At 44.9% G+C, this 23,855-nt stretch overlaps 1 protein-coding gene across 4 annotated transcripts in view; it reads right to left on the reverse strand.

Moving 5' to 3' along the window:
* The window catches only part of PHKB (phosphorylase kinase regulatory subunit beta), a 204,201-nt gene that overhangs the window by 71,762 nt on the left and 108,584 nt on the right, over nucleotides 1–23,855 (reverse strand). For all 4 annotated transcript variants that reach the window (XM_078606541.1, XM_078606542.1, XM_078606538.1 and 1 more), the window contains 2 exons: nucleotides 22,321–22,479; nucleotides 20,173–20,267 (listed from right to left, as the gene is read on the reverse strand). In XM_078606541.1, the coding sequence (XP_078462667.1) occupies nucleotides 20,173–20,267; nucleotides 22,321–22,479 (254 nt within the window). The remainder of the gene's footprint in view (nucleotides 1–20,172; nucleotides 20,268–22,320; nucleotides 22,480–23,855) is intronic.

The raw sequence follows: 23,855 nt of genomic DNA on the forward strand, positions 1-23,855 counted from the left end.
TGGATTGTAAAGACCAGGAAGCGAACCGTCACACCCCATCAAACTAGCACATATAGGGTACTCATTTTAAAATAAAACGGATGTGTGTTTTTAATTCGTACACCCAGTTTTCAGAAAACGATACGCACGTTTGCCCCTCGCTCTACGCGGTAGTAGATGCGTTCCAAACAAAGGGCGCACAAAGAGAAATCGCGAGCAGTGGGGCACACAGTCACCCAGCCCACAATGCACCGCACGAGAAAGCTGCCCTGTCAAGTAAACACGATGTCATCCCACGTCAGACCGCATAGCCCCCCGCCCCCCCCCCCCCCACACGAGTGAATCTAAAGCATCTACGTAGCAAATTATGGGTAGCAATAGGTGAAGGCACACATACGCGAAATTGCACAAAACGAACCCGCATAGAGTGGGGGGGGGGACGGTGTGGGGAAAAATCTTAAATTATTTTTAATCTCCCAAACTAATTCTGGCGATGCGGAGGTCATTCTGTGCAAGAAATGATGAGAGAACTAATTCGCTAGTTAATTTTCAGTGGAAATTAATCGCAGGTTCCGTGGTGATACAATGACCACTTAAAAAAAGACAACGTACACTATGAAAGTAAAAATATTCTTAAAACGATAAATTGCTTAGATATATATATGTTAAGTGGGTGTATGCTATATATAGATAACATATTAAGTGATTATATGCGAATGGTTCCAAGAAATCGGCTAAGGTCCCAAGCGATGGCTCACAGCAGGACAGAATTCACACAGTGTTCTTGTTATGACTCACCCCGGCTGTGACTCATGTGTTGTTGGTCGCCGTTAGATAACTCAAGAGACGGTCTCAAAACCGCCGTGGCAAATGCTGTGTGCTAAAGTTGACTTGCGGGAAAAAATTAATAGCACAAAAATACCCAACACCAGGAAATTATTCATTACACGTGGTGGAAATAGCTTTTAAATGGTTTACGCATCTGTCACATCACCGCTGGATGTCCGTAGCTTACAAAGAATTGTTTGGACATATAAATTTCGATTTAAAGCTTTCGTGACTGCAGCGATTCATCTTCTTGGTTCTTTCGGTAAAGTCACGTAGAATGAAAATAAGACCTGGTCTTCACCTGAGGACGGCTGAATGCCTTGTGGCCGAAACGTCGTGAGAATTATTTTATTATGTTTTATTTTATTATTTTATTATTTCCATTCTACGTGACTTTACCGAAAGAACCAAGAAGATGTTTGGACATATGTCACCACCCTCGTCATTGCACGTTGATATTCTTAGGTTTTTTCGGTAAAGTCACGTAGGTAAAAAATTAAAATTAATGAAAGTAAAATAAAATAAAAATCACGACGTTTCGGAGGCAACACAAGTCTCCGTCATCAGGTGGGACCGTCACAGCCAGATTTTCTGCATCACTTGATGCAGCAAACCTAAGAATATGAATCCTTGCAGTCACGAAAGCTTCAAATCTAGAATTGCACGTTGAAATGGGCAAGCCGTGGTCAAGAATCTAACTCGGGCAGTCAGGTTTACAATGCAGTGCGCGCTCACCACTGCACGACACCTTTCCCACACATTTCATTCTAATTTTGTATACCTTGATACGTGTTATGCTATTGCGTGCCTGTGTGTGTGTGTGGGGAGCGGTGGTGTAACGGTTAGCGCGCTGCGCTACGGACCCGGTGACCCGAGTTCGATTCCCGCTCACGGCTAACACCGGTGACGATTATCTGAGCAGGTCCTGGGCCTCCCCCAGGTGCACTCAGACTCAAATGAGGACCTAGTGCGGTGTGTAAACATCGCCACTGGGGAGGCAAAGGCGGCCAGGCGTGGTATTAGCCACCCACCCTGTCGTGTGCCGTGCTGGCCTTCATAGGTGCTCGCTAACAGCACTTGCCCCTACCGCTACACTACCGCTCCCCTCCTATACACACACACACAGACACATGCCTACCCGCATGCATGCATGTATTATTCGTAGTTTGCTGAATACTGCTGTGATGGAAACATAATGATGTGTCTGCAAATGCTATCACGGGAATACCGTGATGAATTCATTGTGTTGATCATCTTAAGATTGTAAGCAGGCATACATAAAACATCTATTATTAATGGATTGCTTATCACACAAATGTTTAATGCATGCATAATGTTAACACTACCATGTCGGCACATCATTTTCTCATCAATGTATCGACGGACACTTTGAAAACGTATTCATTACTCATCGGATCCACACCGCATTAATTAGCTACAACGATATCCTTTTAGTGCGTTATCTATTCATAAACTCCAACGCCTGCAATACAATATACAAAGATTAAAAAAAAAACATGTTCTATTGAAGTGTACTATGTATGGCGTTATCTAAAGAAAACACACAAGCCCTTTTCCCAATTGGAAATGCTCAAGCTAAATAATTTTCAACAATTGCGTGGGTGGTACCGCAGGAACCAACGGTGATGCTAAAATCAGCTGTGACGCTGCTTCGCTCCTACAGGACCAAATGGCCGCATCTTTTAATGGGTCACGTGGGGAAACCAAGAGAATCTTGTCGCCCCCCCCACCCCCTCGTCATTCTCAGCCGTAATCAATCCTATGCTCTATGGATGTCCCCGCAAGCCATCACCGCCACCCATCACGATCTTGCGAGGCAGCAATCCAACCGAGCACGCACACGAGAGATGATTCCGTCGCTCTGTCTGCACGACGGCAGATGTACCGTCATCGTGGGCGCGTTCTTGGCTACCATGCCGTCATTATTCTCAACTGTCGGTTGTCACCCCAAACCAGTGACGTGTCCCTGCCCAAGCCCACTTATTTTTCTTACCAGTCAGAATGACGTCTCGAATGTGAAGATTCTCTCATCGTTAATTGCTCTCTCGTTATCCCTCTAATTCCAAGCGTGCACATCACCGCTGTTTTAATGCGCAATTCTCAGTTTTTAGGTCCATTTTGCTCATCAACACGGATGTTTCTGATCAGCATGTCATGTAGTACGAATTGATATTGGAAGGAAATAATGTTAAATCTCATTTTGAAATAGACGAGGGTGAAGACCGTCCAGGGATGCGAGCCTGAATATAGCCAGCTGCAGCGACGTGCGTGCAAAGGGCGCTGGCCTGCTCAAATACTCTCGCATTTGTGACACGTGCCGTGATCAATATCTCCAACTCGCTTCCCTCGAGCCATATGGCACAATTAATTGGCGGCTAGCATTTGTAGATTTCGCCTCCCGGGAGTCCAACACATACGGCTCGCCTCGTGAGTGTGAGGTCAGATCAAAGCGCAACAGCTTTACATCTCGGGAGAAGGTACGCACTCATTCCCGCCTCCGCGGCACTCCCGACGCGTAGAATTTCGACTTTGAAAATTGTCGCGAGAATACATCGCCGCTTTTCATTTTATGTACACCAATTTTTGTCGCACGAAAACTATCGTAGTTAGGATTCCTTTTGAAGCTTGGCTAGAACCTGTCTGTGAAAGAGCGGCCACATCGCAACATCTCTGTAATGTGGTCTACGGGTACGATTTTAATATTTCATCTCGGCGTTATAGAAATTGTAGGTGACGGGGTTAAAACCAAAACAGCACTGACTGGAAAATGTAATCTTGTCAATATTCTGCTACCCACAGGCAGGTGTATATATATATAAAAAAATGCTGACTAGGTTTGTGTCAACTGAGCAGAATATGGAATAAAATGTTCAATGTATTCACAGTACGTGGCTTTATAAAAAAAACTTAAGTTAAATGTATATATTTTTTAACAATTATTCATTCTTAGCTTTTTTCCACCTCTTTACTTTGTGCGAATGTCTAAAAATCAAGTAATTTATTGCACGCCCGCATATCCTGGAAATACATCATGGCAATCAATTAACTCCAAAGGACCACTGCAGATAATGACATTTTGCCATCGAGTCACGAGAAAATAACCTGGCGCCGCTTTGGAGGAAATTAATTAAGGGCACTGATTCCCAGTGAACCAGCCGTAAATAATATTCGCACCACTTGATGTACGTCTGCTTGCTTTGCCGCCAAACAGCCCCCCCCCAACCACCCCCGCTGCGCGAGCCGCGTGATCTCGCGTGAGAAACCGCTAACGGTAGACGCGTCCTCCGGTAGCAATGAATCAACCTGCCCAGGCGGAGGCTTGCCGATACTTCTGCGACGGCCTCGATCCCGCCGCCCCCCCCCACGTCCCCCCCATTACCCCCCCCACCACCTTCCCACCGCAGATGAACTGCCGCCCGTCGAACCGAATTGATGGGCTAAAATACTGACTTCCACAAGGGCCGTTCGCGGATACCCTGGGCCTGCCGGACGACGATATAATTCGGAAAAAATTTCACTGCAGGCTGGAGTTTGGGTAGAGTTATGAATTTTCTTTTGCAGAATATTTTTTTTCCGCAGCAAAACAGAATACACATTTGCCATTGCGCCTTTGAAGGGGAACTGCCATCGCTACGAAAGCCCATGCACAAGCACCAGCACCAAACATCAGTTACGATGACGAGAGAGATAAGGTAAAGCTCCCGATTATCTGCTCGGAGGCTCTATGTAAAGACAGTCATATGGCGCCAAGCTGCCCGTCATGTTTGGGCTATGCGTTGTTAAATAGGCACCGATCTCTAAGGTACCGAGCAATCCGAGTGAGAAAGCTTAGGATTAATTAACAAACACTACTTTTCCACAGCGAACAATTAGTTTTGTGATTTGTAATTGAAAGACAAAGCTAATCGGCAGGTACTTTCTGTGCAGTAGATTTCACGATTTAATCGTAAAACAATACGGCATTCGAAACTATATCGCATTAATTTTCCCATTATCAAATAAAATGCCTGCATTGTGCAACTTTCCCTGATGAGGGCATTACGAATAAATTGTCTTTTCAAATACTCATAACGCACTAAGACAGCTGGTGTTATCATGCAAAACAAATTTGTGCCAACGTTAAACCACTATACTTTTGGAAATGTAATGATAACATGTTTTTTTGGTTCGAATTTGAAAAGGGTTTAACTCAAGCAGGACTAAATTTTGATTTAAAGCTTTGATTACAATTGTTATTATTTTATTATTTCCCTTCTACGTGACTTTACAGAAAGAACCAAGAATATCAAGCAGGACTGTTGCATTCCTGGGCATATCCCACAATGCACTGCAAACGAGGGCCACGGCATTACACGGAGAATTCCCAAAGGGGTTGAACCAAGCCACAGGCCAAAATGAACCTTCACTGTGGAATCACAAAAACAAATGGGGCATGCACGCCTGCCTTAATTGCAGCTCAAGATGCACCGGGCTCCATGCACTGAAGAAATAAACAAACGCACAATCGTATGCACGCTTGCGAACGCAACAGCAAGAGTAACGCCACTAGGCTAGGTGCACTTTGAGGCTACGTCAAGTGTTGTCGGCTCGCTGGCAGGAGGTCACGGGATAAATCCAGGTGCAATGGGTGAAATGAATGAGATGACAGGAGGGTGGCTGTGTACGCTATATGGTGCATACGCTCATGCACAAACACATGTGCGTACACCGCACAGAGTGGAAAAAAAAAATAACAGTCTGCTTAATCGGCGACTATCAGTATAATATTAGTGAATATTTATGCTTTCAATGTAAAACCATATTGTATTTTCTGTGGTACCAGATAGAAAATGCCACAATGCATTGAGATGGAATATGATAAACATTGTGCGATAGAAACTACACTGCCACTAGCATTTAGCGCCGTGTCAACCCATTGCTAAATGACGTCCTCCCCAAGCCCTGTTAATCATGGGGGTTGTTTGACCATTTTGACCATTGTGGTCAGGATAGGTGAGGGGAGGGGGAGGAGGACAGGACCACGTTTAAATATCACTTGCAACGGATGCAGTCGCTAAAAGCAGTACCTTTGTGCTGCATGTAATATTAAATTGAATAGAAAATAACACGTTGAAAATCATAATTAGGCTGTGCGTAGTTTGCGCATGATTTCCATGTTGTCTTATAAATCCAACAATGGGGCGTTTCTCATCCATTCCGTCAAGAAGCGACTCCGGCCCTTTGAGTGATCTATTCTCAAACACAAGGGTTTTCTCTGGCCACCCCAGTTTACCCGAACAAGTAAAAACGCAATATTAAAAAAAATCTAAATAACGAGTCAATTCGTGCAGAGGCGACCAAAACGTTCGGGGTGCATGAACCACTACTAACGATTAGCAAAGAGGAGGTTGGAAGTTCGAATTGTTTGTCCACATCACTCGTAGACGAGAGGGATTTTACAAACAACGCCCTGCAGCGCCCGGTCAAAGGGACGAGGTAGAGAGGTTGGCCAAGTACCTGCTGGACAAGAAGATCAGCGGCCGACGTTCTGCTGATCGCAAAAGAGGTAGAGGGCGTTTATTGGCAAAGCGTCACTGGTGACCCTACGACCCTCAGCATGAAGGGATGACGATGATGACGATGATGATAATGGAGGCATAAATCTTAATTTTGGAGCTTTCGTGACTGCAGGAATTATTCTTTGGTTCTTTCGTTAAGTCACGTCTAAAGATAAAATAATAAATTAAATAATAGCATATTACGACGTTTCGATTGCAATACACGCAATCATCATCAGGCATAAAAGAAATAGCAACAAAAATCTAACTAGAAAACTATAGACAGACATACAAGCAGACAGACATCACAAGGACACACAAAGAGAGAACACATATCGGCACAAAGAGATAGGTCGTTTCTGTGACGGTGCCTTAAATATAAGGGGCATAAATGTAGACTTTTACTTATGTTCAGAAGGCAGGCTTCTGTTACAAAAAGTACATTCGGGAAAATGTCTATCAAACTGAAATTAATTTGGCTTTATTTGATAGTGTGCTCGTAACTTGAATTGCATTGATCCCTGAGAGAGAAAAAAAAAACATGTACAACACAAACTTAACTACATGCTTTAATAAAGGACATCGTCCCAAATTAGATACGAGTCTTGTTTCCATAAGAATTATTGTCCAGCGCACAGAAAAGGCCCACAACTTTAAGATGACTCGGGGCCACGCTTTCTAAACATTCTAAGGAAGGAAAATTGCACCTGGGAAATAAGAAGTGCAATTCATTTTTAAATTGCCAAGAGTCTGGTTAAAAATTCGTGGCAATGTTCTGCAGTAGAAAGTCTATAAAGCAGGCTAATAACCATAGAAATAAATCAATGAATGGTAGTTTTGGCAACAACCTGACTTTGGGTCGAATTCATTCTTCGTAAACAAATAAAAAATGAGAGAGCCGTGATTAACAGTCAAACAATTACCACTTATATTTTCAAACGGCGTACAATAAACACAATTATTCACATTCTGCTTTTGTTTTAAATAACGAGGTTGGTGAGCGCACGAAGACGGTCGTGCGCTCTCTCCAACACGAACACTAAACAACAGCGGGGGGGGCGGGGGGGGAGGAAATGAGCCCTACTCTCAGCATGAAACGACATTTTTCTTGTGGTTTTGTAAATGAGACCCACCGCACAGGACAAAAAGGTGTTGTTCATTAAGTTGCACTGCGCCATCAATCTGCACCGTGTGTGGTGGAACGACGGCAAGAAGTGCACAAAGTCAGCCCGCTTCGACGCTCGCCAACTCTTGGCACCGCCGGGGGAACCACGGTCCACTGGCTCTGTCCACGTGGCGGATTGCAGCAAAGTGGATCGGGGGATAGAGCAGACTTTGGGGGCAGGGGCCCAACAGAACGGTCGGTCGAGTTTCTACAAAAATCACTCCTACCGCTCAGACGGCAAACATTCTTGGCAACGGAGCGCGGCGACGCAAACCGTGCGGGGGGCGCATTTCGCCCGATCGTTTGCCGAGGTCCACGGTTCGTGGCCCAACGGCCGCCCTGGTTAATACTGCCGGGTGTATTGACAAAAAAAAATATATGGGGCGACCGCTTCACGGAGGACGTCGAAAAAAGCGATCCCGGTGACGTTATGCGAAAAAAGGGCTCGGCGTCACGGTGCGAATTTGCCAACTTGAAAAGACAACCCACAAATCACTCACTTGGGTAAAACCCACGCGGCAGCATCTCTCCCGACTAGTAGACTACACCCATCGGTGAAAATCAGCATCTTCGTGAGAGCATTGTGCTAGAAGAATGGCACATATATCAAATAAAATAAGTATTATTCTGCTCCTGTGTGCAGCGAGGGTTTGTAGGCATATGCGGTGCTATTCATGAGAACCCCCCCCCCCCCCACCTACATCACATCAACTCTGGCGCAATAGAGCAGAAACCACCGTCACAAAATTATGACTGCCTCAAAATGGATGCGCCGCGGTGGAGAGAGGAAATTCCATCATTGGCGGATTCATCCCTTCACTGGTGAATCTGCCTGCCACTGTCTGAGCTGTTCTGCACAGCTGACAATTTCATATGGACGCGAGCCCACAATATACGTAGAATCACGCAGGCACCCAGAATCACATCTATAAACCTATACAGTGCGTATACGTACGTGTTCATGCGAGTGTGTGTTCAGAGCAGTGTGACATTTTGCGAACAAAAAAATCAGCGACGAAATCCTACGTCAACTGAAGCGTATTGCATTTTAGTCGACGTTAACTATTTTAGTTGGCCAGCGGACAAACCTGGTGAAGCGTGGCGATGACTACGACTGCCCACAAAAGACAAAGAGCGAGGCTTTGACGAGATGAAATTAACGAGTCTGAACGGAGATGCACATTTTGATATTGTAGTCACGTTTTTGTCGACAGCAGTCCACCGAGGAAGACCAAAACAATAATAATTGGACAGAAATGTTTAATAATTAAGAGATTACTTCGACCGGCAGTCGGCAACCAAAAATATAACAAGAAGAGCCATTTTTTTCGAATTTGGCAAAGAAAAAATAAATCAATATTTCAAGAGCCGCAATGCATGACTTGGCCTGTGACCATCATTTTAACGAAACTAAGTGTCGACGACATGAAAACACTGGTTCAAAATGTTGAAACCCGATTGGCCAGTTACACGCGTGGGCGGGAAGTGCGTCACGACGTCATGAGGTGGCGGTCGAATTCCCTCGCCTCGTCTCTCGCACGGCAACAATTCTCCGCGGCTTAAAGTTTCCCCCCGGAACTTTCCACCCCGGTGCAATCTTCCAGAGGTATTTACGTGGTGCCTCTTCAAAACAATCCTTGACGGCGATGCGGCTGAAGGCCGAACAGAATGGGCCCTGCTTTTGTGTCACGACCCCATTCGCAACAATTGGGATTAAACTGGAGCGATAAAACAAAAACGATAAAAGAATAAAACCCACGGCAGTGATAAAGCATTGTGCGCATAAATACATCATGATACAAAAAAGTTATAAAACATTAAAACTGTTTGTCATGGGAGTTCATAATGTGATTTCATGCATTTTTGTTTCTTTTCTTTTGCCAATTTAACTCGTGCAATGTGCTGAGGCACTGTTTGGCAATTAATTTTTTTGGAAGCGTACCCAATACGCAGGACCGGGGCAGACGGAAAAGACGTTGACACAATTTCATAGTTGAAAGCGTTAAAAGCCGTCTCTAGACACTGGGGCTTATGATGTGCATTAGGAAGTGCTCCACATTCTACTCTGAAGCAAAGACCCACGAGAAAAAGACAAAACACTTTCTATGCCTTCATAAATTGAGCCAGCCATGTTCCTCAAGAGTACTAATGAGATAAACAGCACTGCTTTCATCCCTCTCAGTCGCTCCGGTGTAAATCCTACCAATTAAAAAACCAAAACAGAAAGGCTTTTTTTTTTTACAAATTTGAAAATGCCAGTTATTTCTGAATAAATGAATTCCTTACTCATCTCCACATTAAAAATGCAGTGCCACGAGACCAGTGCACTGCTGCGCATTGTTAAATGCCAGACAAGCCACCGAGGTTCAATTCTCATTCGAAACAACAATACACTGACCAGCTTTGACTCTGTGCAGTGGAGTCGTCTGCGGTCATTGCTAAATGGCCGTCGCCAACAGACGCTCATTTTTTTTCATGAAACAAACGCATTATAATCGTCCAGCGGCTTGAAAGGGTCACCTCATTAGCGATGAAAATGCCAGCGATTTCTCGTAGGGCGGGAACGTAATTGACAGTCGAGTCAATGGTTTAACCCTCCGACTGCCCAGGCACACTCACCGAACCACTAAACACGTGCGAACGCGGACGCTAAAACGATAAATTCATTAAATACGGCGCTTTCCACAATGAGCATTGGCTCACGGACAATTTTTCCGGAGTGCGATCATCGCGTTGGCAGCCTAACTTACGTCCAGGGCAATGGCGGCCAATGAAAAGAGCGGATTTTGCTGCAAACGCGATTGCCACTGAACATCAGGGGTGGCACGGATTGGCGTCACCTTGCGCACCATATTTGTTTCCGAGCCTTCCACAAAATGCGACGTCGAGATCGGAGCATCAGCCAGAAATGTACAGCGCAGTAACATTTCTCGGGTCGCGGCTTCGTGTCCGTGATAATAGTGTCGTGGTGGAATTCATTACCTTCAAGAATAAAAAATGCCAAATTATCAAAATGCCCTGAAGGACACAACCTTAGAGCTCGTATTTTTTTCTGGGAGCATGGGCTTTACTGATTGTGCAATGCGGTGGACATTGTCTCGTGTGTTAATGGCTTTTAGGCTTGTTGCTGATTTCGTTGAAGGCTATTTGTAAACAAAAGATAATGACGGCCCGCGGACGGTGTAGGGGACACACGCTCCCCCATGCTTCTCTCGCCCGGGCGAGAGTGAGCACGCGTCACTGCCGACGGCTTCGCTGCTCGCAGACATCCGCCCGTCCCCTGAGCACCCAACGGGCTCTGCTGCTTAGCTCACGACCTCGAATGAGATCGGGGGTTCACTCAGGGTGAAGCGATCACGGACACATCCCTGTACACAACACCGAACCCGACACGCAACACCGTACGTCAATTTACCGCAGCTCAATGAAGTTGACCAAATATCGATAGGGGGACCAGGCACAAAACCACGTGCGGCGCCTCCACCTCATCTAAACCAGTGACATCATTTATGGTCAAATGATCCGGCGGTGGGTTTGACCACGCGTTTATAATATGAATTAATTCAATGATGGTTCATCGTTGAGTTTTGGGGGAGGCCATGCGATGAGCTGGCCAATTTTGTCACGTTAAGAATTCATTAAGGCCAAATAAATTAATTCTCATGTGTACAAAGGGGTTTAAAGCCCCAATCATTATTGCTTCGGCTCAACCGGTAAGTTGAAGAGCAATCCTCACAACCAATTTGATGCAGCATTTGTTTCAATAATCAAACTCTGGATCGGTTTCAAACTTGTTGGAGAAAAAATGCAGCTGGATTACCAGAAAAAAGGGTGATTCCGTAACTCCATTTTCAGCAAGTCCATTCGTGCATTGGCTGCGGTGGAGTAAAAGGTGGGTAACCCCGTCTTTCGCCATGGAAGAACGGACAAAAGCAAAGCCCTCGGCTTGCGTGAGCTCTATGGGCAGGCACCGCGTCGTGCAGCTGAACAAACAAATACAGCTGCCCTCTTCCTAATCAAATCAAGGCGCAGTGCAACCATATCATCTCATGGCGACATTGCCTACAATGAGCTGCATCCGATTTCCACAAGGGACCTCTTTCCTTTTCCGAAATGTTCCGGCGACCCGTAGCCACATTTGACTCACACCAGAGTTCACCCTTTTTAATTTCTCAGCACTCGCACGCGAGTTTCAAAAACTAAGAGCTTCATACATATGCACGTACGTTGAACGTCTTTCGCATCGTGCATAGCCAACCGCCGCTAATCGGAGGCGCTTAGGAGTTCAACGCCCTGATAGGCAACACGAATTCTAATGCAGCAAAACGTGCGCACGCGCACTCCAAATTTAGCTTGCAAGTGCATGTGACGAGCAGAGAAGAAATAAGTATATCACTTAGTATGCAGGGCCAACGCATACATTTCCCTTTGCTGTGAGAATTCTACCATTTCAAGTCGTTTGCGTGCCACGCTTTCATGATGCCTTAGCATTGCTTCGTTCTTTTTGGGTGTAAGGTTAAACCATGAAAAGTGGGATTAATCTCAGGCTCGCACAGAGATACCACCATAGTACTTAACCAGGGGGCTCATCTTCACATGGAAAAGTTCCACTTGAAATCGTGGTGTTAATAATAATACTCATTACTTTTTTGAAAAAAAGCTCTTCTCTCCTCGTGGCGTTGCAGGAGATGGATCGACGTTTGAAATTATGGTCGCTATCACTCGTAATCACAGCGCAGTGTCTAAAAAAAATGTGCAACGTAGTTTTTGTACCAGCTGGCAGCGTTAACCAGATTGTTGTCTGCGAGCCTTCGACGTTTTTCGATTAGCATTCAACTCACATACCCACGCGAGCAGATCGGCCGATTGAATCATTTGGAGGTTTAGCTTTTCTTATTATTTAAATTTAGCATCAGCCTTCAATCCAGCCCAATTATGTTTTGGCTTGCACTGGCAGATCAAAAGTAACAATAACAGCTCTGTAACAATTTTACGGCTTACAATCGATCAAAAGTGTGGGTGGGCGTGCACATAACACTGGTCAACAAAAAAAACATTTTTTTCTGGCCTAGACTTTTGCAGCTGGTTTAGACTAATTTCAGGGTGCTGATTCCAAATCTGATCTCACATTTGCTCTATCACATCTCATTTTATGCTATCGGCATACCCCATTTTCATTGATTTTACCCGAAATTAACTCTGTCACTTATGATTGCAAGTTGTTGCGAGTCAGTGACTGCTTTAGTGTTAAAATGTGGTGCTGTATTTTTAGGATAGTGTGTTTACAATATTTTATGTAGATATCCACATTTGTTTAATATTTTTCTTCTGCAGTTTTTATTGAAAATGCAATATTTGATAAACCTGATGTGATAGACAAAAACTGATGCTAGATGTGGAATCAGCACCCCGAAATTACATTAAAACCGTTGGAATACCTTATGCCAGAAAAAGTGTGTTGACCAGTGTAATGAGTGTGGTTTGTTTTTAAAGTACGACCATAGAAGGACAGCTGTATATTATACACTATAATTTTTATTTTATTTTACTGGGTAAGGCCCACAGCTCTTTTTCAGAAGACAATTGGCCACAAATGATAGCCCAACGAGATGGCTTATCATCTGGAAAGTGATAGCAGCCAAATATTCTAAAAACGCACGATTCTAAATGTGGAGAGAAAAACCGGAGGACCCGGAGAAAAATGGAGAGAGAGAGAGACACGCAAACTACAAATGTACAGCGCCAGTCAGGGTTGGGATGGAAACCCACGACCTCCTGTATACCAGGCGAGGTTGTTAACATCTCGCCACTGTACACAACTCTCTTTTCCTCAAATGCACGACATTCATTTCCACCTGAACCAACGCCTCGACCACGAATTGACCGCAATCTCCCACAACGCTTTCTGCCATATTTTGCTCAAACGCTGCCGCATGAACAGAATCGAACTCGGGTGGAGGAGTACACATGTACGTTGAACTTCTTTCGCACCCTACATAGCCAACCGTGGTAATCGGAGGTGCGGGTGAAGAACAACACGTGTGAAAGGATCATCATCCTTACTCTTTGTTTTTTTCGTTAAAGTCATGTAGGTAAAAAAATCAATTAAAATGAAAACAAATAAATTAAATCACGACGTTTCAGAGGCAACACAAGCTTCCGTCTTCAGGTGGAACCGTCACCTCAAAACCCTTGTAACATACCTGGCCCAGTATCACTTGATACAGTAATTTTGCTGTGACGGTGCCACCTGAAGACGGAAGCTTGTGTTGCCTCCGAAACGTGTGATTTAATTTATTTGTTTTCATTTTAATTTATTTATTTTCACCTACGTGACTTGACCGAAAAAAACCAAAGAGTATGGATCCTTGCAGTCACGAAAACTTCAAATCTAGAAAAAAATAATCTAGAAAGGATCATCATCACCATCCACAGGCAGATAGCCCGTAGGTGTCTACTGAACATTTCATATTTTTTTTGAGAGGTTAGTAAGCGGTTAGCTCGTGTTACTTTCATTCCATTCATCCCCACATTGTTTACTCAAAATTGGCATCGCCGAGGTTGAACTTATGCTGGTCATCTCTAAACATTTCGACCCATAACCTCTTTAAAGCCTCTGATCGCGACATATGGATATTTTTTTTATTTTATTGTAACCCACGTGATTTAGTGGTCTCATCAAAACCCTTGCAACATACCCGGCACAGTATCACTAAAACAGATGAATGAGGGGGGAAAAAACCTACTGCACAATTTAAGGTTTCATTGTCAGTTGTGGACTGCTGTTTGCTCCAGAGCATGATTGAATTTGTCGACCAAGATTGTGCTGTTTAAAATAATCCAAAGCAATCCCTGTGGATTAACATTGATCAATAATCCATTCATTATCTTTGACACTCCATGAGCACTGTGTCACACAGTCAAAAAATAAACAATTGCATTTGAAACGCACAATCACCTACGCATTTATTTGTCTATTTGTGCATCACTTCTTCATTCTGTACAAAGAAAACTGTTTTTTTGCAAAATAAGCAATCCATCTTGCTCTGAAATGAATTAAAAACAGGAAAGGTGACGACAAAAACAGAGCAAAGGCTAAAAAATAAGGAAAATATCGTGGCGAGATACAAGTCGCAGTCAGAGACGCAGCGAGAGACGCAGCGAGAGAAAAATAAACACGGGGATTGGAGGACACACGGGGGATTAGAGACACCTTATTGATGGTTAAGAAACGTCAGTGATCTTGGAGGGACAATGGATGGCAACTGATGGACAAGACCGGTAAAGGATTGCTAGGCCAAAGGAACACACGCGCAAGAGGACCACTGCCACAGAGGTGGAGCGATGACGACTGCTCTTTTGCAGGAGATGGATTGTGGCATTGCAGCGATGGTGTCATTATGGGAAGGCCTTTAACCAGCAGGGAAGAGATCGTGTCTGATGATGCTACAGACTGGAAGACGTTGTTTTACAACGCGGTAGATGTGTTCCTGAAGAGTGCCGTGTTAAGGTGAAAAAAAAACGCGTGAAGCGAAAACAATTTCCCCGTAAGAAACAATTTAACGATAAAGTTTGGGAACTCAGATAAGATGCAATGTAAGATGACAAAGAACTGTGATGAGGGTACGCAGCGTACTGTATCATTCCGCGTACTGTATCGCTGTACCGCTCAGCTAAGTAATTTGCCGCTCAGAAACTGCGTTACAACGGTGAGCGTCCCGCGTCATAACGGTGCGCGTTATGCATTCGGCGAAAAGTGTTCTCGAATGTAAAAACCGCGTAATAGCGAAAACATGTTGTGTGGATTGCGTGTTAAGTGAGGACCAACCCTATTTTTTTATATTGAAAAACAGGCAAGAATTTTTGTTAATGCCGATTGTACCAGCAGGGTGTTTAACCACTCAAACTGGGCACAGGTAAGTCGGCATCTTCCTCGCTGAACTAAGATAAGTCGGCATCTTACTCGCTGAACTAAGATAAAGTCACGTAGAAGGGAAGTAATAAAATAATAAAAATAAAACATAATTAAATAATGTTTTATTTTTATTATTTTATTACTTTCCTTTTTCGTGACTTTACCGAAAGAACCAAGAAGATGAATCCCTGCAGTCACGAAAGCTTTAAATCGAAATTGAACTAAGATAAGTCGGCATCTCACTCGCTGAACTATCTCTCTCGCAGCACTTGCCGGTGGGTGTCTCGCACATCACGGCGGAATCCCTACACAGTCCACCGGCTCGATCACCAAATAACCAGCTTACAGATATCCACCGCCTCTCGCGTTGGTTGCCACCTCCGAGGTACAATAGAAACCAGGACATGTCACGGGAAAAATAACGGCTCACAACACCGGAAGAGGGGAGGAACTGCAAGCAAATGCATTGCCGTGGTGCATTATCACGCAGTTGACGATGGGAAAAAAAAGGCCGCTTCCTCAATAAGAGATCGATCCTGGAAAAACCCAGGACAGGCGACAAGCTCAGTCACCGTGCCTGGCTAGGCCTTAACACCAACACTGAAAGAGAACCCTTCCTTAAAGAACTGCAACATCTTTGCTTTTCCCATGATCACTACCAATCCAGTTTTCCCAGGCTTATATATATATAAATAATGTGTGTGTGGAGTTATCAGCAACTGGGACTGGTGTCATCAAACTCTGTGCACTTGTGAACTCTTTCAGATTGAAAAGACAACATTCATTTTTCGCTTGTCATCTTCGGGGATTGAACTCTGGCCTCCTCAAGGCTAACCGGCTCAGTGCCCCGACACGGTGCATTTAGCAACTTGAGCCTCGCTGAGTTTCACTTCTACCGAGTCACTTCCAAAACCATCGTGATGAGACGCCGCACGCGTGGCTAACGATGGCCCACATCCTTGCAGCACGAATAAGACATTAATGCCGATGTGCGTGAGCAATCGGGGCAGCAGCCTTGGCCTATGAAATGTGATGAACTGTGCAGAGTGCTGTGGGGTTTTTTCAAATTGAGTATCGCAAGTCGGTAAATGAAAAAAACGATTAACAAAAACCCAACCATAGATAACCTTTAGGCGAGACCATAACACCTGCATTTATTTAATCTGTCGTTTACATTGATCAGGTTCAATGAATTACTCAAATTAAAATACAGATGTGACGTTAACGGTAGACGGAGGTTGTACGTCTTCTGCTCGTGTACATTAACAGTGATTGTTGAATTTTCGGTGGTGGGAAGAAAAAAAAGCAACCGATACAAAAAAAATCCCCCTACGTTTGGGAAGCTAAATAAATAGAACTCTTCCACATTCATGCTGTCAAATCTGTGATGTCCTGAAAGCTAATGCAATGCATGCTAAATAGACAGCGTTACCACCTGTGCAATCTGCAATGGTGTGAGCGCCTATCTAAGTCATCTCTCTCTAATAAGGTGTGGCCGACTGCTGCCTGTCAATAATTGCACACCGGCCCGAGCAGAGTTTAGCATCTTTGAATATACTCTTAGTTTTTTCGGTAAAGTCACGTAGGTAAAAAATGAAATTAAAATTAATAAAAATAAAATAATAAAAATCACGACGTTTCGGAGGCAACACAAGTCTCCGTCATCAGGTGAGACCGTCACAGCCAGATTTGCTGTATCAAGTGAGGCAGCGATTCCAAGATGCAAGTTCTTAAATACAAGTTAAGGGGGAGGAGAGGGGGGGGGGAGCTTATCAGAATGTGGTAGCCAATGAATGGAACGTATTGGGAGGGGGGGGGCGGGGCTATTTTATTTTTATTAATTTTAATTTCATTTTTTTACCTACGTGACTTTACCGAAAAAACTAAGAGTATGAATCCTTGCAGTCACGAAAGCTTCAAATCTAGAATCTTTGAATATGCATGGTGTGTCCGATCCACAGTGACGCGTGGCCACCATTAAGGGCCACTGTGTAAATGAGACGGTGTGCATTTCAAAGTGGCCAGAAATGTATCTAAAAACTCTTTCCAATATGCATACGTGGCCAAAAAAATAAAACGTATTTTTTTTTTTGGGTGTATGTGTGAGGGGCGTGGCCATGTACAGATGGCGGCGCTGACTCTGAGGAGGGCGGCAGGCAACTCTTTAGGCAGAAGTGAAAATAAATAGCACCTATTGGGTGCTGGTGTTGTCGCTGATGGGATAAGACACGAGGCAGCTTTGTTTAAAAAAAATTTTAGCCACGCATTTTCTCGCCCATAACATCCTTCCACGGAACTGTTGAGTTTCAAACATGTCGCTGTAGTTATTGTTTGGGGGGGAGGTGGGGGTAAAGGGGAGTTAGTGGTAATGCATTGCACTATCAATTTGCCAACCTAAGTTCAATTCCTGGCCACAGTTATTGTTGGTGGCAAACGATATCTAAACTGCTCCTGCCCCCTAAGTGCTACCCGTGGCCCCCATTCATAATTGCCCTCCCAGATGTCACCTATTAGATATTTTCTCCTCTTAAGGCAGAGTGTTACTGACGAACGCGTTGCATTTTATGCTGCACGCGCTTGGGCAGCAACTGGCAATCAGGCATCGCCACCAGATATAATTTGTTTCGTTCATGAAATGGGACAACCGTGTGAGAAAACTGTTTGTGGAATTCGAGAGGTTTCCTGACAAAAAACCCACACATAACGCTCAAAGCTCTGCCCAGATGAATTCAAGAAGCTATCGTTGGCCCAGCATCTACTGACCGCCCACCTTGCCATCTCCCATATGCATAACAACCGGGATTGACACTGCTTGGCTTCTGAGATCTGAAGGAATTGGGTGCACCAATTCGGTCAACTTTGAGCATTACAATGTCAACATCCATAATAGAGGTCTTTTTTTTGGGTTAGATCGCATAAATATATAAATGTGTCATTAAACCCACCACCACCCGACACGGCCAACTAGTAAGGGTTGTCACGTAAACAGAACGTGGCAATTGGTCACTAGTACAGCACGCCGGTGTGTTGGAGAGCCACAACATTTACAACATTGCTGCGCAGATCCTAACGCGTTTATTTTATGCGTAAATGTATTGCATCGTAATAATGTTACATAATTTTTAAGTGGGCAATTGAGAAAATCTAAATAAGTTTTCTTGTGTTTTTCAACGTATATATATTTTTTAAGTTGCATTATATTTAAGATGTGTTTTATCATTCTCCTCGTTCCACTGCGATACAACGGATAGGAAAATCCAATGGGTCCTTTAAGTCTCTGCACCTAACAGGCACCGTTCCAGGTCTTGTATAGTGAAATGCAGGAGCGTATGAAAACAAACGAAAAACAAAACTGTCCGTGGTCCCAAACAAAATGCACTTAAAGGAGTGAATAACCCGACAAAATCTGGCTTTAAGTGGCTGCTCATTTTCCATTAAACTCGTTTACATGAACATGCCAATCTCTCCCTTTAACGCAGCTGTTGTGCGTGTGTGCAGCGACGGGACTCCTTTCCATCTCTTACCCTCGGGTGACACCCACCTCAAACCTAGAAAAACCCTCTTGTTGCAGCAGCCCTTTCTTGTTCAGCAGTTCTACTGCTGTATCTGTCCACCTGATGACGATTGCTTGTTTTGCAATGGAATTGTCGTGACTTTTTTTTGTTCTACTGACATGACTTTACCGAAAGAATGGCTGTTTTTATCGCAGTGCATTGCCCCCGGTAAACCCTCTAATATATATTTTTTCCCTCGGCTATGATAGATAAAAACACAAGGGTGAAATGAAAGATGGACACGGAGGTTTGGCTAATGAGACTGGTAAACAATTACAAGTGAGGGCTCTATGGGTGAGAAACGGGGCGGGTGGCCATTTATATTCCAGCGCAGAGCAGCTTTCCACAGTTCTAGATTTATCCACAATTACTGCAACACTTATTTCCATGTCTGAATTGCAAAAGACCTAGGACACCACAAAAGGGCCTCGAAATGCATGCAAACAAAGCCATCATTTCACATGCAAGAGATGTACTGTCACAGAACATCGGCCTGTGATTCATTCAAAGTGCAGGATACTGCCCCAAAGCATGTGCAGCAATTCCTCAGTCAGCAATGACTGTAGTGATGGCACTGGAGGGAGCAACACGTGGCAGAGAGAATGAAAAATGTCGCGTACATCAACACCGTGAAGCACCAGCCCACCCGCACCGTGGTTGCACCGCCACACCGAGGATCACAACGCTTCCATTTCCGCCACTTCCTTCGCACTGATCCACTGGGAAAAAAATTCATCCAATCGTCCCTCTTTCCTTCAAGCCCTCACGCTAACCTTGCTCGTTTCAAGCAACGCGTTTCAAGCAACGCGTTCGCTCTCATCTTTTACAACTCTAACGGCGCCGTTTGTTGCTCGACGCTTGGATGTTTTATCAGGCCTTCAGGGGTCTGTGCTGAGCAACTGTGATTTTTTAAAAAATTGCTCTTAACAACCTCCAGCACCACTCACTGCACTCGCTGTATGCAAAATAAAAACACTTTACCAGTCTGCATGGCACTTGCACGGGCCACCAAGACCACCTACCTACATTGCGGCGTGTACAATTATGTGTGTTGAACTTCTAATCGCACCGTACGTAGCCAACCGTGCTAATCGGAGGTGCCCAATAGTGGGGGAAGGGGGGGGGGAAATTACTGTCGGAGCAGTGGAGTGGTGGGTGAGAGAGGCACCGCACCTGGTTTGAGTATCTCATGCTGATGTTGCGCCGATCCTCAATGGCAACAAAGCGATGCACGGGGTCCAGCTCGTACGGGCTCAGCAGCCTCTCGACTGGGAACACGGGGGGGGGGGGGAGATGGGAACAGAACACGGCACACGTGAGACGCGGCGCGACCGACGTCCGACATGGGACAAGGCCGAGAAATGTCGCGCGGGACACAAGGACACGGGGCACACGCGCACAACGAAAGATACACGACGACGGGATACAGGACGCCGAGACGCATGGTGTGGGGGATGGGAGGCTATGCAGCAGGGAATAACGATGGACGGATCGATTGATTGATTGATATTGATTGTTATTCTCAGGACGCGTGTATTGAATCGGATGTGTAATAATCGAGGTGTGCGTTTCAAATGGTATCTGCTGCAGGCAAGGGGGTTCGCATCGCCCCTTGCTACCATTCAACGTGATGTAAAATAAGAAATCGCGAGAACCTGAATCAGACACAAATCGTTCATCGCCAGGTAGGGTGAATCGTTCCGCACGTTGGACAACAAAGGGCATAAGAAGCAGGGACGATGCGCATTGTGTAGCACATGAAGGACACACAAGCAAGCATGTCTACTGTTTTACTTATCCTGTACAAAATTTCGCCACGGGAGGTAAATCCTTCGATGAATTAAAAGCCATAAGCCGGTGTTTGTGAAAGCTGTGATATGGAAATGGTCAGACCGTGTCGGTCAAAGAACCTATTTGACGACGGTTCAATTATTCACGTAATTAACACGAGATGGAATTACCTTTTCTATGGGAGAGGCTCAAGGGTGTGTTCACTATGTTCCGTGTCCAGTTAAAGGTTGTTCTTTTGTTAAATACCTATGGGGTGGTTAAATCAAACCTTTTTTCCTCAATAGAAAAATGAGAACTGTTGTTTACTTTGTACGTTTTAATTGATAAATACTTACAAGTACAATATACAAAAAGTTAGCCATTCTAATAATGTAATTAAAATGGTTATCAAACAATGTTCTTCGTCTAAAATGCTTAGGGCTTTAATGAGTTTTGGAATTTTTAATGCATTTGGTTTAAATAATTAAATTGCTGATTTCAAGAATGTAACGAGATAAATTGTAAATGTCACTAATTTTACCCATAATTAAATGTAATGAAGTCTTGACTTAAGTGATTAAATTAAAAACTTTGGTAATTTATCTGCTGAAAATATTAACTTGTTGACAAGGAGGCTATTTGTTGTAGTTTATTTAGATTAGTTTCCTTTATCATATAGCATCTCGGCGCTGTAAGACAAAGATTACCCATAATGCCTTTAAATAATGTTGCTGCAAGTTGTGTTCCCGAGCACCTATGAAGGCCGCGACGACACACGAGGGGGTGGGTGCCCAGCACCACGCCCGGCCGCCTTTGTCTCCCCAGTGGCGATATTAACACACCACACCAGGTACACATTTAAGGCTGAGTCGACCTAGGGGAGGCCCAGGACCGGTTCAGAAAATCGTCACCGGTGTTGGCCGTGAGCGGGAATCGAACCCGGGTCGCCGTGTTCGTAGCACAGCACGTATAGACACACGCGCGCTCACACACACACACGTACATACACAATCACACACAATTTAAATGTTCCTCCTTGAGCTTTGCAGACTGTTTGCAAAAGTGCGGTTTAGCGAGCCCCTTCTCGGGCTGGTAAAGCCTGTTGAGCAGTGGGAGGGGCCGCGGCACAACGCCTCGCTGCCCTCGTCTTCCCATTGGTCGTGTGTTCTTAACCACACCACAACAACGACCAGGTACTGATTTTAGGCGAAGCAGACCTAGGCTGAGCACACTCGTTATGTGTTATGCGGCGGAGCATTATGGGCTAAAGCCAAACATAAGAACTCCCTTTTGTGTCTCCGCATATTGAGACAATTATGTTTGAGTCAATGAGCCTATTTGGCCATCCAAACCGACATCACCAAGCAGGCAAACTATGGAACGGCCGGCACATCCGTGATCAAAAGGCTCTTGCCACTCGTGACGTGTGTTGCCAGAGAGCGAACCTGGGTCTCTGGGATTACACCAGTGAAAATACCGTACGCATACACACACACACGCACGCGCGGATACACTCATGCTGTTCTGAAGTAGGAATTTGCCATTACGTACCCAGCAGGTTGGCAATGCAGTAGAGGGCCTGACCCCACAGGAAGAGGCGACCGTCTGATCCGGTGTTGCTGGGGAAGCGTTTCTGGCTGCCCGGCATTTTCTTCTCCGCCTCGATGAAGTCGTTGGGGACGTAGTAATACTTGGGAACGACGGCATGGCCTGCGACGCGGGGGAACGGGGGGGGGGGGGGAGTAAGACGTTACAGAAAATGCAGCGGCGGGCAACGCCACAGGAGGCGGTTATGAGGCCATCTCCTGTGACTCTTCAGAATTGTGTAGCCAAGCAGGGGCGCAGTCACTGGGCGGGTGTCACGGGGTGGCCGGGAACCACTGGCAGTTTTTGGACATGGCTCAGACACCGGCAACGTTTTGGACAAATACCATGCCGAGTATGCTGACAATCGAACCTCTAAAGTACACAGCGCACACACATCAGGCTCAGCGTCGGGTCGTTGGCCAGAAGTTGCGTAGATTGAATGCAATTGCAGTGCAGTGCAACTCACCCGTGATGAACGTGGGAGGGAGGGGGGGGGGGCAAACGGCACGGATCTGAACTGCAATCTGACCCAATAACCACTGTGAACAGTTCACTTTCGCAGGACACACTCCCCAGCGTGTAACGTGTGGACGAGCCCCTGTATCCAATGAGGGCACGGGGAAGTCGCTGTAGAGGGTTGGGAGAAGGAGACAAAGGGGGCGGTGGTTGCTGGACAAGACGGAAAAGAAGGGAAGTGTAAAGAGGAGCCTACAAAGGCGCAACGAAAAAGCCCGTGGAAAAATTCTCAACGTGGTGAGGTGGGGAGGGGGGCTGCAAGAATGGTAGTCCAGAGTTATAATGGAAAGACTTGAAATTTGCAAATATGAGAGGGCATTTGTTTCGTCCGAGTTCACAGAATATGGTATTGCTGGATTCACTGGGCAATGCTTTTAATGCGGATGGGTGACACGTTACAGCTGATGAATGGCATTACTCTTTGGAGCAGAAATAGTATGGGCGTAGATTTGTAATGGATGACTCATCTTTGGTTGACATTCAGAGAGAAATCTCCAAAAAGCAATGTGCTACGTTTTAAACTGGAACTTTCTGATGTAAATCTGGGTAGCTTGTCTGCAGAAAACAAATGGACGATAACGATGATAGATGTGGACTATAAAACAGCAGTGGCATTTAATGTGTCAGTTAATACATTAAAGAAGAGTAAATATTAATGTGATAAAAAGCAACGTCACGTGTGTGCGCGCGCGCGCACGACGACCTACTAAAAATAACCAGAATGTAAGTTTGCAGATTCGACGAGACAGGTTAACCGTTCACACAGACCGTCATGAGACAATTTACCATAATATTTTCACAACCTAATTCTCTTTCGCATCGTTAAATAACTAGCCCAGCAGAGGCCGTGCCACAAAGATACCATAACCAAATTTCTATTTAAGAAAAAAAATGTAAGAAATAAAAAATCAAGGGACCAAAGGTCTTTTTTTTTAATCACATTTTCAGGAGGGAAAATGTCAAAGCTGCAACAACTATAATAA

The sequence above is a fragment of the Lampetra planeri genome, chromosome 26 (assembly GCF_965212315.1).
Source record: "Lampetra planeri chromosome 26, kcLamPlan1.2.h2, whole genome shotgun sequence".
NCBI classification, from domain to species: domain Eukaryota; kingdom Metazoa; phylum Chordata; class Hyperoartia; order Petromyzontiformes; family Petromyzontidae; genus Lampetra; species Lampetra planeri.